Genomic DNA, 20,187 nt, shown 5'->3' on the forward strand with positions numbered 1-20,187 from the left:
GTTAGGCAAACTTGAGACTGTCCTGACATGCTGGAATTTATGAAGCCTAAAACGTGGGTAAACGTAAAATAAGTGTGCAAACAAAAAGAAATAGGGAATGCTGAGGTGCTGTTGGAAATTGTTAGCTGTTAGCCGCACACTTTCTACTCAACACATGAGTAGAGAAGAGTGAGCAGCTAACGTTAGCTAGTAGCCTGCGTTTCATAGGTGTATTGTTACACTTGATGTCTAATGACATACTAACTGTTGACAACAAGCTCTTGCACTAGAGGAGCTACATTTTGTATTATAGTACACATCGAAAGAAAACCGCGTCTTGTATCCGTTTTCTTTATTAATTCACAAAGATAGCATATGATCTGCTCTGCTGTCAGATTGGATGTAAATGTGCACCTGACATGAGAACGAAACACACTGATTCTCCTAATTTCTTCACAGATCCAGTCTTGATGTAGCCTAATATAGTCATCCCAATCGAGTAATTGCACAGAGAAGAAATGTGCCTTTATATCCAGTAATAGTAAAAACAACAGCAACTACTGCTACTTATATTTTTATATAGGACTCGCTAATACAGCATTTTTAAAACCCATCCCTGTTTTCTTATAGTGTGCGTACATGCATTCATTACAGGTACAATAGAGAATATGGAGAAATGACCAGATATGGGAAACATGATTGTTCAATATGTATCTAATCATAAGTGATTCATTTACCACTCATTTCCATCTCTACCTAAATTGCCCACAGTCACTAACACGCACTGCGGTATGAGTGTTCTGTGGGGACACGGACTCGGTGACGCAATCTAATGTGATTGCTGCGTCTTTTCTCCAAATCTCTGCCATCACTGCTTGTAAAACTATGAAAAATCAAACTATAATTACATATTAATGTATTCGCTTTTAGTGTGATTTCCATTTAACCTCAATGTTGAATTCTTTAAGACCTTCAAATCTACAAGTTGCCTCTTTAAATAAAAAAACAACTTAACAAAGCTTAAAACGGTGATGGCATCTCGACAGGGGGCGCCACGTGGCCATTACAGATGGTGGATCAGTATCCATTTCACCTCTCAATGTCTGGCCTGATGTGGCGTTGATATAGTGATAGGGGTGTGTCTCAGTCAGGACCTCCCAAGAGGAGGGTGGACATCTGCTGCCTCTGAGGTCCTGTCACATGAAATTACAGACTTAATCAAGTCCTCTCCATCTCCTTCGCCCTTTCCCCACCTCCCTCTCTATGTGACTTTCTCTCTTTCTTCCCCTCTCCTCCACCTCTTCCCTCCGTCTGTTCCCTCTTCCTCTACACTCCCGCCTCCTATACATCACATACATTTTTACTCCCTGCTCTTTTCTCCTTGACTTTCCTTTTTAGCCTCTCTCACCACCCCTACCCCCTCATCACACCTCCCCACTCTCCTCTCCTCCCCTGCCTCTAGGTCATAAGGAGCGGATCCAGCCTCCTGTTCCCGAGTCTTACTTAAACTTCAGTTATGTCAGCCAGGCCTGCAGCAGCGCTCTACCAAAGCCCCAGGGATCCAGTGACCTTAGAAGCGCGCAGGGAAAAAATGCAAGATACACTGTAGTGTAAATGGCTAAAGTACATCAGATATAAGAAGGAGGGGCAGGAGGGACAGCACTTGAATTGGACTCGTTGTGGTTTGGTTTGTGGGCTCAAACAAATAATTAGAAATAAGTAATTTTGCTCCTGAAGGGGATTTCAGACACCATACGATATTTTTAATTCCAAAAAATGCATTTACTTGAGTGTTTTTTGCAGCGCTTTTTAATTTCCACACAGCAATTGCAGCCACTGTACAGATATAAGCTGAAGTCTGTTTAATGTCTAATGTCACTGGTACACTGACTGAAGTCTGTTTATTCAAGTTGTCACTCAAATGTTGCTTCAAGCGTGGCCACTTCAAAGACTCCTTGGAAAAGTGTATTTTTGGCAAAACAGCATGCTGCCCCTGTGAATCTGGGCTGCGTTGGCATCTGGCGTCATGCAGTAAAGCAAAGAATGGTAAAAGCAGTGTGAGACTGCGCCGTGTGGTGTAAGATCGGATATATTTCACCCTCTAAAAAAAAAACGCATCGCGAGGCAAAAGAGAGGAGAGCATACCAGGGACGATGTACTGTAAGAAATGAATGGTATTGGTGGCAACACGTTTTTGCACTTTGATCAGCTGTTTACTCTCATGATCAAAAATGTTTATGTGAAGCTTTAAGGCAGGTAAATATCTAAAATAAAGAAATTAATTATGGCTACCAATGTATCTGTATCTAAATACAGGGAGGGAAAAATACACACTCCTGGCGGCCAGCACACTGCGCACTGACTTGGTGTAGAATCTGCTTGCTTGTGTGTTTTGTTGACATCTGACCAGTCCTTTTGTTTTCCTTTGGAGATGCATCTTTCCCTCCATTTGTGCCTCCTACAGCAAATTCACCACTGTTTGCATCCACTCGTGCCTTTGTATTGACTTGGTTCTTGTGGTATACCGCGTGCGTTTTCCTCTCTCCCCGTGTTTACCTTCTGTATCTGCACAGTCACTGTGTTATACAAGCGAAAACTTAAACTCTAGAAAAGGCTTCAGATTTCGCAGTGAGAAGTCACAGTGATGCAGTTTTGGGTTTCCATTGAATAATAGATGGAAACAAATACACTGAACATGAACTAAACTGGCAACAGACAAATAAGGACAACCATCCAAGGGTTGGTTGGTACCCTATGAACCTCTCTTTCGCTATGATATTCAGTCTGACTCAGGGCTGGCTTTTTCCCAGAAAAACGAACGTTGAATTACGGCACAAAACATGTCAGTCAATAGATAAGCAAAACAGGAAGAGGCATTGTTTTCCCTGGTCACTATCCTCAGGTAACACTGGAATAATGGAAACACCACCCAAATAGATGGGGGGCAAAGACGCTCAAGGAGAGGTCAAACAAGAAGGTCAAACAAGAGTGAACAGGCAGGCATTCACTGGATGGAGAGCACTGATGTGTTGAAAAAAGCTGTTCCCCTGCTGATATGTGCTACCCTTTACCACCAGAACAATTTGAAACCATCAGTCCTTCTACTAGATCAGTTAGTAACAAAACCTGGTTACAACCAGATGTTTTACTCTGCATTTTCATAGCACTGAGATCGGGATTACTGCTGCGAGCCGTGGCCATATTGCCAACGCTGGCTCAGCCATAGTGGCGCCAACCTTAACACCACAGGTAAATAGACAGAGAACACTGTCACCACTAAAATATGACTTCAAACATGATATAAATATATTTGTATCAGACCCTATAATGAATTCTGGCAGTGCTTTCCATACAGAACTCTGGGATTAGGATGTGTGTTAGCCTTGTGTTGCTCCTCATGACTGATATACACTGTAATAGAGTTTATTATTAAATCTGCGTCACTGAGGATAACATCACCTGAAGCTCAGTGAAATAATGAAAAACGTTGCACGACAAAAGAATGTGTCCTCAATGCAAAAATCACAGAAAAAAAAAACAAGCCCACTCTCCTGGCAAAAAAAAAGTGCTGCACACATGGACACACAGAGTACAATACAATGAAGTGCCGGCATCCCCTCGGAGGAAAAGCCCATCACAATTCTGCTAATCCCTTCCCCAATCAACCCAATGTCAGAGTCAACCCCTGATAAGCCCCTTAACTAACCACTGCAAACACATATGAAAAAAAAAACACAGAGTGAATCCCACTCACCCATGGCAAAGAATGGGATCCCCAGCAGCGTGGAGTTGAACTTCCCGTCTGATATAAAGAAGATCCCTGCGGCAGTCACGTTGGCGATGCAGATGGTCAGCACCCCCAGGAGGCCCAGGAACGGCTTCCCCCTCAGGCAGTCCCGCATGGAGCTGGAGATGGTGGCGGCCAGGAGCACCAGCACCAGGCTGACCAACACCTCCCCCTTGGCCAGCACGCCCGTCTGGTGGAAGTCACGCCACAGGCTGAAGGAGGTGAGCGACTGGATGTGGAGCTGGTCTGTTGCGTGGGGCGCCTCTGCCGTGGACAGCCGGCTGACCAGGGCGCAGAACTCGTTCTCCCAGCGCTCGGCAATGACATCCTGCACCACGGGTCCGTGGTTGCGGAGGTAGTAGGTGATCTGGACAGCGCGGGCGAACTTGACCTGCTGATCGCGGCTGTTAGGCGAGAAGGACACGCCGCCCAGCTGGTGGCCGATGAAGGACACGCGGCCATCCTGTAGGGGATTTACAGATATCTCACATTAGCTCTGATGAAGGATAACATTTTTTAGAAAAAATATACCATTCGATACATTTCCAGTGCTCCTGGCCACACCCCAATAACTTGAATTCAGCAGACACAAACACTTTTGTGTGATTGGAGCCTCCAGCTGCTCAACATAGCAGAAAGTTCCAGCCCACAGATAACAGTGCAGCAACAGTTTTCTGCCCTATTTGCTTTCATTGTTGATTTACCGTTGACTTGAACTCACCTTACAGCTGTGGACAGCCATGCTGTGAAGGTTGATGTGCTGCTCCACTGTAATGAGTAAATTAATTTGATTTTACAGCACATGCACAATGTTACAGTGACACGAGTTTGGAGATAATGTAATTGTGCGAGTAGAATTGGGCAGAGCAGTGAAGAGTTCAGTGAGGCAGCGGGGACAATAAAAAATGTCTGTCAGTCTGTCAGGAAGAAATACAAAACTGCCGGGAACACCGTTATCATATTCATGTTGAAATGTTGCCAAGGCAGCACTGCAGATGTACATTATGCCTCAGGTTACAATATTTCATATTTTCAACTAGTCTGTGATTATCAGAAAAAGGAATACAGTGACCAACGGATAACACAAACTGAAACAATAAAAAATGTCTCTTGCAATTTAGCTGCTGCTGGTAACCCAAAGGTCTCTGAATGGATGTTTCAAAGCCTGGAGTAAGGATAACTGTGCGCCGCCAGCCATATGTTAGTAAGATCCATTCAGGAAACAGGTGAAAAGCACGAATACCTATCCAATTATTTTATAAAGTCAATACAAAAAGGGTTTTTGGTGTCTACATTTTAAAAGCAAGTAAAGCCCTTTGGAAGCACATAGGTACACAAATACGACAAACTGTGAGGTTAGAGGGAAACTTTGGGACAATGGATTTTAGGCAGCCTCAATTTACTCTCTTCCTGAAACAGGTCTGTATCAATAAAGCTCATATGCCTACTTTGTTTTAATCCCTGGTGGTGCTAGTGAACGTTTCCATGGTTAGCATGTTTCTACCATTTCGCACCATCAAAGGTGTCAAGACAGCTTTTCTGCAGCTCAGACAGAACTCTTTATCACATGCTGTCATCTCTGCTTAGCTACTGACTGTGTAGCGTCCCTCATCTATACACTGGCTGGTTTTGCTGACAATTTATTAGCAACAGTATGCCGCTAACTGTGAACCACAGCCAACAGATTACAAATTACTGGTACTGTTCTGTTAGATCTCTTACACACTAACAGGGAAAAAAACAGACATTCACTATTTCTCTGACAGTCACAGGTAGCCTATGCTATCTCACAAACATAGCTGGTTGAAATGGCTGAAAGGCTTCATGGCATCTTAGTGGTAACCCTGGCAATCTTAAACCCTGGCATACAGTAAGCTATGTGTCACCCAGTCTGATACAACAGTTTAGCCTCAACACTCAACACTTAGCCATAACCAAGTCAGTGGGTTATTTTTGAGTAAATCATTTAAAAGCAGTGTTTATAAGGATAATAGTTAATCAATTGCCTATTTGCAAAAGAGTTTTTGTGTCTTTTGTTTAAGTAAAAATTGTTAACCAGGAAGTAATTAGGCTACTGTAGGCCACCGTATGTCATGGCTAAGCAGATACAGCAATACTAGGAACAGGAATCAGAATTAGAGCAACATTATGTGTCTATTTTCCTTCAAAATTACAGCCTTAAAATTATTACAGCTGTTCTTGCACTATGCTTCTAGGGTGAGAAGGTATGACGTCCGAAGAGAGGTGTGTAACACTTTACAGTGCCAAGTCGTACACAATGTGTATGTGTGTATTATTATCCAGTGAAACTGGATAAAAATGTATGGAGAAAATGATTTCTTGTTTCTGCTAACTGCTGCTAATTGTAGCTGCTGTCAGCTAGTGAGCTCAGTTAGCCAAGCAGCTAGCTGGCTCTGCCTACAGGTGTGGAAGTTACTCGATTATAAGATGCATTGCAATGCGGATGAGGAAGCTTCTGCATCGATGCAGAGAAAGAGCATAATCGAGAGTCTGCAGCTTATGTAGATTGTAGATTGTCCGGCCTCAGCTCGACAATAAAATCACGTTACGCTGTTACCCTCATGCTTTAAATTGTGGGCTTACATTAGGCTAATGTTACACATGTAGGAGGTACGTCAGAGGGAGGCAGAGATCATCTGCGAGTGATACTAAAAATTCAGAGTACTTCTTTTAAACGGACATCTCTGGGCTCATGTCGGATTTCATTATCTTGCTGGGAAGCACGAACTGGACAAGACCAGTGCTGAGCTTGACTTCTACCTCACAACAATTACTAATCACCTTAGCCATTTTCCCCTGAAGACAACATCTGCAGCCATAAATAATAACTGTTACAGCAAGCCCAGCTAATCAGCCGAGATCCCAGGAGGCACTGTCACCTTCTCTGTCCAATTCTGAGAGAGGTGTGTGCAGCAGAGTCAATAGATGCCTTATCTAAAACAGTATTATTGTAGATTACAACAAATGTGTAAGACACTGCAGATGGATAAATGTTTTGTTTGTTCAGCTCTTATTTTGTAGGCTGCTGTAGCCTGATTATTGCAAGGCCTTTCTGAGTAAAAGGGGAATTTAAATGACGAAAAAGTAACCGTGTGCAGTAATGTAGATCATTGAGGATGCCACACACCAAGACGTATCGAGATGGATTTGTGTTCACACTGCCGTCATTACTACTTTTTCATCATAAGAAATGCAGCTAATCATAACAAATGTGTTAAACAGTGGTGTGTTAATCAATCCAAGTCCTAAAAAATAGGACTCTAAATTACAAAAAAATACCAATTCTTGCATGTTGTTGCTTTGCAGGTAGTTCACGGACTGAACATATCTAACCAAGACAAACACAAATGACTGAGGTGAAGATACAGTCCATTTCCTGAATATTGTCATGATTAATGCAATCATGCACATATATCATAGCCTTATTCACTAAGTTTGATTGTATAATATTTTAAAACACTGGCATGATGAATACCTCCCGCAGTGCATTTAATTAGGAGAGCAGGCACACCCACACAACGCTGTGACGTGAATCTGAATTCCTGCATGACACTGGTTTGTTGTTGCAACCAGAACAATGTCAACGTTAATTTGCAGCTTATTGTAGATATGATTTATCTTGTTACGAACACAATAATCCTGCACAATCAAACAGCCACAATATGCTGTTTCACAGTGGGGAGCGTGATATAAATCTCTTGCTTCTAGATAAATAAATCCCCCTGATTGTTTGGTTCACTTTCTGTAAACAATTTACTGCAGTGAGAAAGGAAAAGTGTTGAGTTATTCTGCGATGGCATTATGTCGACAACTGGATTAATCACTGGCGGTGGATGCTGCACCTTGAAATCACATAATTGATAACATTCATAGGTCAACAGCCAGATTTCCTGTTAGACTAAAACATTTTATGACCGGCTATCTCTAATATATCAATTTACTGGGCAGGATCTGCGCATTATTTTGGTGCTACATTATTATTCTCAAAACACTCCCACTCAGTGCTTCAGATTTGTCATTTCATGACAGTGTACAAGTGTGTTTATGTAATGTAATCACTCGGTAATTGCTAAGTGAACTCAGAGAGCTTTAGCTCTAATTTCACTTGTGTAATTGCACAAAGCTCAAATCAATCTACCAGTCTGACTTTCCAGATCCACTAAAGCATTTAAAATGACTCTCAATAGTCACAACTTATCCTTAAACTTCTGTATCCATACTGAGCCAATGCATGCTTAAACTGTGCAGTGATCAATCGATGCTTTCAAGGTCTCCCTTTGTGAATAATGAGACATAATCAGGGCAACAATTCCTGTATCACCTGCAAAACGTCAGTTCAGTGGAGTTTCTGAAAATGCTCAAGCTTTGTTTTCTATTCTTGTTTTTTGGCACCCTTTAGCAAAGAGAAAATATAGTTGTCAGTGTGTATTTGTGTGTGTGTGTGTGTGTGTGTGTGTGTGTGTTTGTAGGAGAGGGAGATGAAGAATCAGAGTAGGTGGGGGATGGGGCCCCACACAACAGGAAAATGTGTGCGTATGTGTGGTATCTGTGAGAAGTTGAGTGATATGTGAAAAGGGGGGAAGTGACACCTCTCGAGCATCTTGAGAAGAGACGGAGGCGACTGGTGGAGGAGGTGGAGGAAGAAGCTTCTAGGTTTTCTGAACACATTCAAACAGAAAACATTCAAGAATGCTTTTATGCTGTTACTTACTTCCAAGGCAACCTAATTAATAATTCATAGTATGACAATCCTTCGGTTAAAGGTGTATTCCGCAAATTTCATATGTCAGAGTATAATGTCGCCTGTGGCTCTGGTGGAGTGTGATAATTGATTGCGTTACAAACAGTGTTACATACTGGGAATGTGGAGTCTTGAAGGTGTGGACGTTTACCAGGGAAGATTTGTCGAAATATGTTATAGAGTTGCATTATGGGAATTGGAGGATCCAGTGTTTGTGGTACTTGGGGCTACAGAACAATTGCACTTTCCTATGAGTCAACATTAATTATGCTGGAGATCGTCACAAAGGACACACAAGGATTTACTGAAACAACTGTCGTTTTACATGAGACATAATGCCAACAACTGTGTGGCATTATGTCTCATGTTTTATTATTTGAAATTTGCAGCCAAATGTTAGGAAGTGTTTAATAAGGGGTGACGCCCTGATTCAGTTGAATTCCGATTCCTATTGATTTCATCGTATCGCTCTGAAAGTGATCCCATATAAACCTTTCACCACTGTGGTCATCGCTGTAAGTGCGGTGCCCCCTTTTAATGTTAGAACAAGTTTTGAAACAGTATATTTCCAGTCATTGTTATTGTTATTGTTCTTTCTGTGGATGGCCCTTTTGAGATGGATTTTCCTTTTTTCACATTAATGGTTGCAACAATCGTTCCTCCTGTTCCTGCAGACAGCAAAGACCTCCTCCTGTTTCAGTGTAAGTGATGGGGGACAAAATCCACACTCAACCCAAATTTGGCTTAAGCTGAAAAGATGAATCGATAGGTACCTTCACAAGCTAGTCTGTCTTTGATGAATTTTTGCCTTCTTGCCTGCACTGACAGGAGGCTGTCTGTAACACAAAGTAAAAAATCTGTTCATAAAAAGACTTTAGCTTTGAGTGGGTATCTTTGAGACGGCTGAAGCACCAGATACATTTCTTCTGAACGTAACAGTCACAACCAAAGACCTTATCTGTCTTCAGCCATGTCATAAATGTATAAAAACAAACTGAGAAATAAGAATCCTTTGTCCTGTACACATATAACTACTGAGCCATATCACAGGCTACAAATTATTTGCGCTATGCATGTCCCACATGGGGACTGCAAGAACTGTGATTGGTCAGCAAGAGTTGCTTTTAATCTTCACCCTAAAGACAACTTAAAAGTGAAGACATCTTGGTTCGGGTCACTTCAGTAACAAATATCTTGTTAAGCCATCTTAAAACAATTACTACTCTCAATTAATTAGAGAAGTGAAACACCGCGATTGCATGGGAATGGGGCCGGCAATGTTTCCATATATCTTTATCGTGATATGAGATTGTATATCATTTTAGATTATGGACTGCTGTATCATGATATAACATATGATTCTTACAGTTACATTTTTGGGGGGAAATACCAATGGTCACCCCTATGATATTGTCACAATATTGATATTGAACTATTCGGTTAAAAATACTGTAGTATTTGATTGTTTCACCCAGTCCTTGCATTTATGAAGTGCACTTGTATCGAGCCCAGCTCTCCATGGAAAAAAACTCCTCTCAGCCAAGAGTCAAGGAAAAATAGAAGTTACCTGGATGTAACTTGACTGTGAGGAATATAATCCAAGCAGGACAAAACCCAGTCATTTTTTTTTTCACAAAATTCTGTTGCCCAACTTATTGATTCCAAGTTAATATTTAGAAAAATCTATTTTCTGTTGAGATCCTTGATGAAGGGCAGTGTCGGGAGACTTTTGAGGATCGTATTGACTGTTTTTTATTGCCATGTACCCAAACGCATCCTAGGGCAAGCCAGTTATTGACACGCACGCACAGCTAACCCCATCAGCCAGTTCCTGTGCCTTGTCTTTTCTACCATCGTCCAATCACAGCCCTTCTTCTGCAGCTGTCACAGACCTCCTTCTGCATATCAGCTGTTTTTTCCTGCTTTCTCGCCCCAGCCTATCTCCCCTCCAATTGTAGGATTTATTAAAGAGAATGGGGGGGCAGGGGGTGTAAAACAAGCCCTGACCTTAGCTTGACATTGCCATGCAGCATACGTCCCAAACTGGCCAATAACTTAATTCAAGCACTCAATTTCACTGTCCTCTCATGAATGGAACAAGAAGCTTGATCTTGTCAAACACAATATTATTGGTGTTGGAATAATGTAATGAAGAAATAGCACACCTCTGCCTTTCAGAGGTTTTATATACGGAAGCCCAAAGAAGGCAGACTTGCTCTTTGATAAGGTCCCTCATCATCACAAGCAGATAATACAGTTATCCTATTACTTCGAAGTATCAAACTGGTATATCAAGATAATGGCTGATCAAGACAAATCTCAATCTTAATCACAACCACGTGACATGACTAAATACTATTCAGTGATCTGAATTGAATTACAGCCTGTTATCTTAAATATGATATAATCTGCCGATATCAAACATACATAGCCTGCAATGTATATATCTCCTTATCTATTTTCTTTGTGTTTAAAATAGGTCAGATTGTGCTTGTGTGGCTTCCCCACTGGAGAAGACAATCATAGATGTGTAGGTGAGATCTCAAATCAGGACCAGAAACCAGCATGCTAAAGGTGGACGAGATGGTGCTTGTATCAGTTACAGAGCACCGAAGGCCTTTCTCAATGGATAAACACAGCTAGAGCTTGATTCACCATCTCGTGGTTTGTTGACTTAGTTGGTTACAAATAGCCAATTATAGACATATGGCTCATCCAATCATCTGCTGAGTATTTTTGAAAGAGTCTGCCTTAATCTAAACACTTTCTAAGGACAACTTCACGGATTATTCTGTGGAACAAACCATCTGGCGCACCACATTAGTACAGAATAAAGCTGCAATATTAAAATCTTTTCATAATTCTTCAACCATTTGAGTTAAATTTATACAAACATACCTAACTTTTCTCTGGTTATAGCCTCTCAGCTGTCATGTTCCTCTTTTGTGATTAAATGATTTCCTGTACTTTCACATTTAGCCCTCATATGTTGTGTTGTTTTTCATTTCCTCCTTTTGTGTTATTTCCCCAGCTCTCCTAACTGTGTGCTGTTTGTCAATCAGCTCTGTTTATAATCTGTGTGCTTCCTGATGTCTTTGTCAGTTCGTCCTGTGTCATTCCCCCGAGCCTGTTCCTGTGTCTTCCTGTGTCTGTGGCATGTTTCCTGGATTTTGTTCCAGGCTTTATTTCATTACTTTCATTACTGGTTTGAACTTTGCTTTTGGTTTGTGCCTTGTTTGAACTTTTGTGTTACTACTTTGTATTTGGTTATTAGGATTATATGATTTTCAACTATTTATTAAAGCTGCCTTTTTGTTCTCAATCCTGCGTGCCTCCTGAGTGTCCTGCATTTGGATCCTCACCTTTTGCCACAACCTGACATCTATTGTGGGAATATGCTGCTTTTCCTTGTTTTATAAAACTGAAAACTGGAAATGTTTGGGTTTTGGACAAACAAGCCATTTACTTTACACTTAGTACAGAAATGGCTAATATTTATTAGAGTTTTATTTGATTAATATGTCTTGTTCAGACAAAACAATGTCTGGAACCATGCTAGCATTTCTGGCTGAATGGGACGTTTGTGCATGTATTGTCTGAAACAAAAGTTTTGAAGAAAGTCAAAACTGAACTTGATGATGATGCTACAGGGAAAGTCCCTCAAGTGACTGCAGACCCAATTACATAACAATCCATCATATCGTTGAGATATTTCAGTCTGGGCCAAAGTGTTGGACCGACTGTCCAAACAACACTGCCAGCCCTGGAGCCCTTCTGCTAGCACAGTAACCTTCAGGTTTCTTATTTAAATGTTTTACTTGTTGTGTGCTTATGGTTGACACATCATTATTACCTATCAGCCCTAACTCTAATACTTACAAGACAGAATGCCTATTGGGAACATTTTGTCATAACACACATCTGTAATGGATCAGAAATAGTTCAACCTTGGCACTTCTGAGCCTCTGTAATCAACTACAACACATTTAATCTATAACATTTGGGCCACTGTGCAACACAAGTTCATATTTGTATGACCCGAGACACACTGTGCCCTATCTGTCAGTAAGGAAAAACTCAATATATGAATTTTACATATAAATATTTGGGTCCTACTGGCTATCAACAGATAATAACATTCCCACATAGCCATATGTTCAATCTGTTGCTGTAACAACTTCGGCACTTCGTCCAGCAATTAACAAGCTCTAATTAACCATCGGACATCAGGGTGCTGATGGTGGTTCCTGGTGGCATGACTGCGGGATGAAACTACCATACAAGAGCTGGCAGGTATTTCCCATTCTTCAAGAATCTCATTATTGCATTTGAATCATGCTCATTTGTTTAAATCGATAGCCATTTCTATATTGTATAGTGTATACAATACACTCTCTGGTGGAGACAGTGTCATACTTCATGTGTTGGAACTGTCCAGATTGCTCATCTTACCCTATTTGCGCTATGCTTTTTTTCCCATCATAAACCTTGATGTATTTTTATCCTCATAACATCTGACGGTTTTAAATATATTACACAACTGACAATACAGCAGACAGAGCAAAACAAAGAATATATATTTTAAGCATTTTCTCCGGGGAATAGAGCTAAAGTTCAGCTCAGCAAAAAGTAGGACTTTTTTTTTTCTTTTACAAAGTCTACGTCTGTATAACAAGCACAGAAATAAACCCCGGCAGTGACATCAAAGAGGAGGATGAGGCATAAGAAGTCAGGCAAATGAATTAGCCCAGACAGCTCGTCAAACAGGCAGACGGAGAGAAGAAGGATTCGGGAACATGGAGGGTGCAGAGTGCCAGATACAGAGTGAGGATAGCTGGAGAGGAAGGAGGTCACACCAACCTTCACAAACAGAGGAACTGTAAATCATGTTGGAGAGGAGTTAATGATAACGTGTCAGCACGTGCACATACATCACGACTTAAAGGGTGAGTTCAACCAAATTACAGAAAAGAAAAAAAAAAACACTTGTAGGACTAATGATTATTAGAGCCTTTGTGTTATTACAGAGTGGTTACTAGGGCATTACTTCAAAAATTGCAAATGTCAGTTGGTTCTAGTGCAATTGTAAGGACTTTGTAAAACAAACACTTTGTTTTTGGAGACATCCCCCCTTGTTTTTGGAAACTGTGAGAGACTGTAAGAATAGTTAGTCAAACATTTACATTACTCAATAATCGATAAGCTAATTTCGCAATTAATCAGTTGACCATAAGAAAATGGGAATCCCATCTTAAGGTCTTCAGCTAACTTTCCCTCCCCAAAAAAGTGTGTGCGTCTAAAAACCCAAAGATATTCAGTTAATTATAACGTAACACAAGGAAGAACAGCTGACTCTCACTGAAACCATCAATTATTTGTCATTTCTTTACTTGAAAAACGATTCAAACTATCAAATCCGAAGTATTCGACAGCAGTTTGTCCTTTCATTAACAATAACCAGGATAAGTCATGGGCACAGTCAGCAGCTCTCACTGGATCTACTACTTGTGTCACATCAAAGACTGTACTTCATATTAGTCTGAGTGTTATGACACAGTAAAGCAATAAGACTTTTCAACAGCAGAGGTTTTGACATGTTATAGCACGGCAGCGCAGGTGAATTGAATGGCATTAAAGGAGCACTCTGTAGTTTCAAGTGAAGAAATGTTAATGAGAAGAGAAAGAAAGATCTTCACTGGCTGATTTCTTTCTGCCTAAATAAACAAACGCTCTCTGTTTTCATGAGTGAATGAAATGAATAAACAAACTGACCTTGAAGGACAACACCAGTTCAAACTGTTTTGTGGTGGACCCTACCACCTTTCTAGCTCCAAAATGTGTCCTGGGACCTTATTTTCCTCTGAGAAGGGCTTTTTTTTCTCGTTCATGGAGAAAATACATATTTCTGAGTTTGTATTATTATCTCATAAATATTTTCCAAAATTAGATGGTGCCCCTTTAACCTTAACAAATAAATGTTTGATTTAGAGCACACACACCTATTTTTCTTCATCTTATTCTTCTTCAAAAAGAAAAAAAACATGTAATTAATCATATAAAATAAGGTCTTCCTACACAAATAAAGGGTTAATAAATGCTGGTAACCTCAGCTCCCGGTCATTCTTTAGTTTTCAATCTGTAGCATTTGCAGACACCAGATTTATCCTGTTTTACTGGGAGATACAATGTGCAAGCTGAGCCTTCAGCCGTGGCTTGAGAAATCCAAAATAGCCAAGAAACTAACATAGGACTGTACATCAAGTCATTCATGTGAGGACTTTCATAATTATCTTGATTCATGATGATCCTGATCATGATAATCATTAGCATTGTTCCGTTGCACACCTGAGATGTTCATGTCATGTCTGCCTCTTTACAACCTGAAAGACAGGGAGTGTGTGTGTGTGCTGGGTGAAGATGTGCGACTCCACGTTTTGCACAGTGGCCTGCTAAGGATTGGTCAAACTCGAGGAGGGAAACTACAATGATTGGTCGAATTGGTGGAAAAGTTGTGGGGACTGAGTAACACCAAATTTGTGAATTTGAATTGGCGTTAACTGGCAAGTCACTGGAGGGGCTGCCTGAGAAACACAGCAGCATTTTCAGATGCGTGACACTACATTTTCAGCCACATTTGAACAGACCACTGCACAGCGAAGATATAAAAAGTAAAGGTATATTTATTGTCATTTTTTAAATCACAAAGGTTTAAAAAATGAAACAATGTCTGAGTCCTTTGAGTCCTGCTACGTTTAATTTGGAAAATGCAGTGTTGAGGATGAGTTCAGGAGTCTCGCGGCCTGGGGACTGAAGCTGCTCTGTAGTCTGGTTGTACGGCAGCAGATACTTCTGTATATGTTGTCAGATGGCATGGGTGAACACACTGTGGCTGGGGCGGGGGTTGTCCTTCAGTATCCTCTGGGCTCTGTGCAGACATCTTCACTTCTGCAAGAATCCCAGAACAAATTTGACGACCACAAGAACACACTCTGTGTCCTTTAACCTGGATACCAGGATCCAAACAGTCTGCAGCAGGACGATGAATGGCCTCACTGCTCCACTCCACAGACAGACACTGATGCTGCTGGGACGGCTCACGCTGCTGTGGAGCAGGTTTAGGATACACTGGATATGCTTGTGTCAGTTTCGAGCCCACGTTTAGGAGAAAGCAGCGTACAGCAGTGCTGAACGCGCTGGTTGTTATAGAGACTTAAGTCCAGGTATTGTTCAAACCTGCAGTGCCGTGAACACCTCAAGGCCACAAAATAGAGAATGGAGCGCTCATCGTGCATCGGGTTCACACATAACCTTGCACTGTATTAGTCGTGACAGTTTGACAGTGATGACAGCTGGTGCAAACCTGGAGCAAATAAATGCAAATCGTGCATTTGGGAAACAGCTTTTCAGTATAAAAGCCTGATCAGGCAAAAAGCAAAAGTCTCCAGGCCAGGAACACTGGTTCCAGACCGGCACCAACACTGTGCTGGGTTTGAGCAAATAACTGCTTACATCAGGGGTGGGGGTGGGGTTATCATGACCATGACCAACAAATACCCTGCCATTTTTAAAAAACAGAGCTAGTGTATCACCTTCTGACTTATCTGTGGGAGAATAAACACAACATTTGCACTATGTGCACTAATCAAAGCAGCAGTCAACTGAGGACCAGTCATCGGGAAGAGTCTGTGGTTCCACAGTTCCACAGTTCCATAGCTGTTCCTAACAATGCTGGGGAACTGCAGACGCATACAGTGACTGAATGATGTGACTCTACACTGGCTCGCTCTGTGTGGGAAAGCAAATCGGTTCTTAAAAGGTTCACAGGTTGAATCAACTCTGAACCAGCACGAGCACCAGGCCAGAACCGGTGCTGGGTTCATTTTGGTTGGAACAGACGTGCACCTGTACGTCAACATGCAGCATCTCTGCATGTTCGGTCGCGTGTTGCTACCGCTGAAAGCGTCTGTGTGATTGATGAGGCTGCATGTGTGCAGTCAGATCCCACTGAGCCACAATCAGGGTACCTGGGGGTCCATTAGCTGCCGGAGCCATGTCATGCTGCATGTGCAGCCGGGAGAAGCAGGAGGGAAACACTGCACCCAGAGAAAAAAAAAAAAAAAAAGACAGGATATCCCTGTGCCTGAGTGTGTGTGTGTGTGTGTGTGTGTGTGTGTGTGTGTGTGTGTGTGTAAGAACAGAGGGGCTACATGCAGCCAATCAATGCATCTGCACCAACAGGGAGGGTGAAAGCTGTTATGGAGAGGCTTCCCTCGTCTGGCTGATGTATGTAGCAATCTGCAGCCCCACATCACAGCCTGAGCGATGCGAGCCCGCTGCGTTCATTCAGAAATTATGGCAAGCTCGGAGGGCCATCCTGCTACTGCTATTCACATGCTGCCTGCTGCCTGCTGCTGCTGCACCGTCACCGGGCTCTGGTGGAGACACATCTCGAGTGCGGCTGACATGCAGTGTCAAATCTCACCTTTAACGTTGTGTTGGGGTAGCTCACGGGCACCTTATGGAAAGTGCTGTTGGAAAGCACAGCCTGCCTGATGTCTTCGAAGATGGTGATGATATCATCCAGGAGGCAGCGCTTGTCCCTGTGGCTCAAGACGCAGAGGTGCGCGAACGTGTAATTGAATCCCTTGTAATTGACGCGCAAATCCAACACCTGCTTGTGGACCTGCAGGACCTGGTCGGCCAGCTCCAGGATGTTCCCCCCGGACTTGGCCAGCAGGATCAGCCTGCCATATCTTCCAGGGGTGTGCAAATCCGAGTACAGCTTGTGCTTCGACTGGTCGATGGCAAACAGGCTGTTGGCGAGACTCCGCTCGATCTTGGCGAGGCTGTGAGTAGGGGCGACCAGCACCTCCAGGTCCGTCTCCGGCTTGAATCGGCTGAGCACGGTAGATCCGAAAATGATGGTGAGGACGGCGGGGACGGTGAGGAAGAAAACGGGGTGCCTGCTAACGAATAAGCCCAGCCAGTAGAACGAAGCCTTGAGCCCTCTGTGTATCACTTGCCGCAGCATCCTCCACAAAATCCAGCTTGCAGATGCCCCGTCTCCTCCGATGAAGCACATGTGACATCAGACTCCGTTCCCCGGCTTAGTCCAATTCGTAAGAGAATTACACCAGGCTACACCACCACCATGCACACACGCTCACACATTCACTCACTCACACACACACACACACACACACACTCGCACTCACTCTCTCACACACACTCACTCACTCACACACACACACACGCCACAACACCTGGAAAAAACAGCACTGCAGCAATCCGCGGCAAGACGGACGGACGCGCACAGACGGGGCAAACAGTCAGAAAAGCATCGCGCAACGGGCGATCGAGACGAGTCCGTGCTGTCTGCCTCTCAAGCCATTCCGCCTCCGTGTGATGGAGAACGAGCTGCGAGTCTCCTCCGCTGCACCGGCTGCAGCGACGAGCCGCGGCGGCGTGAAGTGCATGTGTGCCTCCCGTCTGCCTCTACAGCGCGCACAGCAGCGGTGGCGCCTGATTTATGTACTTAACTGTAACCATGTGGCGGGGGTGGGAGGGGAGGGGAGGGGGGGGATGGATGGAGGAGAGAGGGGTGGGGTGGTGGTGGTGGTGCCTGGTTATTTTAGGAAACAGCGGAGGCAACAGGCAACATGAGAGTTGTAAAAAAAAAAAAAAAAAAAAAAAAAAGAAATAATAAAAAAATTGTTCCCGCAGGTGGCTTGAATGACCGGGAGCACACGCACGGATGAGTCAGTGTTGGCTTCATGAATGGGGAAAACCCAGCGCGTGCCTGCTCCATGCTGAGTGGTTTATACAGGCCAGGCAGGGTGGTGTGACAGGAGCAGGCGGTGCGGACCCCCGGCTCCTGCGCGCAGGAATAACATGCCTGTTTAAGTGCTTTGTCACGGGGTGATTACTCCAAACACACACACACACACAAAATTCCCATATTACCACTTGTGATAGCCAGGTATATCATTTGAAGTGTTGTTCCTCTGTGTGTTGTGTCTGTGTACCTAAACGCAGGCAGGTGTGTGAATGCAGCAGCCCATCTCTGACACAATCCCCACAATTACATTATGTATCACCATTGTGGGAATGTTACAGGACATGCTAATTGAATCCCCCCCCCCCCGCATATGGCAGTAAGGGCAGACGAGATTTGACCTTGAGCCGCCTCCTTGTTGGTGAAAGTATCAGAGCTCCAGCAGCAGCAAGTGTTGAGAACAATCAATGTGTTCAGCCTGACTCATCATCAGTGGCCCCGGTCCGACCACCAGTGGCAGCACTGAGTGCTGTGGTGCTGAGCAGCACCATCTTCAAATGAGCATGCTTTCATATAACTTACAGTAAATCATGCTTGTTTGTTTCTTCACACACACACCTGATTTATTTTTCTTTTTAAAACTCACAAATGGCTAAACAAATGATTTGATGCCCTCCAGATCGAGACCGGCTCATATGAGGTTCATGTTCTGTTTTGTTATAGTTGATTCTTTTTTGGAACACTCGATGAATCCAGTGTTTGCTAAGGGCATCAGATGCCATGTTGTTTTTGGTGTGTGCTGCACTTTAGTGGTCACTAAGATTGCTAGCATTTTTTAAAGGAGCACTGTGTAGTTGTGGTCAAGAAATTCAAACTCAGAATTGTAATATTTACAATCTTAACGAGGTAATGATTCTGACTTTTTTCCAAAAGTGAATAAAGAAGCTCTTCTCAGAGCAAAATAAGGTCCTAGAACACCGTTTGAAGCTTTTTTATTAACATTTCTTCACCAAAACCTTTGAACATTTGAACATTTTGCCTGTATGAATGTCTCTATGATTACAATTTTAAAAAGAGGTATCATCGCAGTAGTAAGATACAATAGAGCTGGATCCCTAACAACAAGTTTGGGGCCAGTTTTCAGGCCTCTTTCTGCATTTTTCCACTGGCACTTTTGGCTACACGAGTCAAACCGAGCCACACTGATTTCCTTTTCCATCACCAGTTCTACTGCTCCGAGTTGAGCTGCGCCTCACCTGTGAAGGACCTGCTACAACCAGCCACACCCGCCTCCAAGCAAGCTGTGGTGAAATCTCGTGACTGTGGCCGATCCGTACCAAGCCCTGGTCTCGCCCTCAAATCCATACTGAACTGTCTGTGCAGGACACCTGAGAGAAAGATGATTTCAAAAGTCAGTGTGTTCAGCTCTCAGTACTTTTGTAGCTCCGAACTGAATCTCTTTAGACATCTGCTGTGATTTACTGTTGCATCGTGTTCACTTTCAGCTGTTTCAGGAGTCATGTTTAGTCACTTTTCTTTTCCTCCAATGTTGCTTCAAAATAAAAGCTTTAAATTGATAGAAATTAATAGGGGGCTTTTATTGGGAAGAAGTTATAGGAAATTATACGTGTTTGTAACTGAACTAGCAGAGCCTCTTTGTAGCTAGCTTGAGGTGCAGGACTGTAGCGCCAAGTGAAATGGAGTAGTGCCTGGCTGGCAGCTCTATATGGGAAAACACCAACTCATACAAGTGCTCCAACCTATTTTGTCTGACTGCCCTTATCAGGAAAATGACCATATATGTCCACATTTGGGGAAGGTTTGAGTGGATTAAAACAGCACAGGACTTTTTATGCAAGAGACAGCTGTTCATGTTCCACGTGA

General features: G+C 42.9%; 1 protein-coding gene across 1 annotated transcript in view; it reads right to left on the reverse strand.

The window, feature by feature from the left end:
• The window catches only part of ptchd4 (patched domain containing 4), a 59,621-nt gene extending 41,549 nt beyond the window's left edge, over positions 1-18,072 (reverse strand). The window contains exons 1-2 of the mRNA XM_030405563.1: positions 17,011-18,072; positions 3,734-4,229 (exon numbers count right to left, since the gene is read on the reverse strand). Coding sequence (XP_030261423.1) covers positions 3,734-4,229; positions 17,011-17,610 — 1,096 coding nt within the window. The 5' untranslated portion in view covers positions 17,611-18,072. The remainder of the gene's footprint in view (positions 1-3,733; positions 4,230-17,010) is intronic.
• Positions 18,073-20,187: the final 2,115 nt, after the last annotated feature.

This window comes from Sparus aurata, chromosome 22 (assembly GCF_900880675.1).
Source record: "Sparus aurata chromosome 22, fSpaAur1.1, whole genome shotgun sequence".
NCBI lineage: Eukaryota > Metazoa > Chordata > Actinopteri > Spariformes > Sparidae > Sparus > Sparus aurata.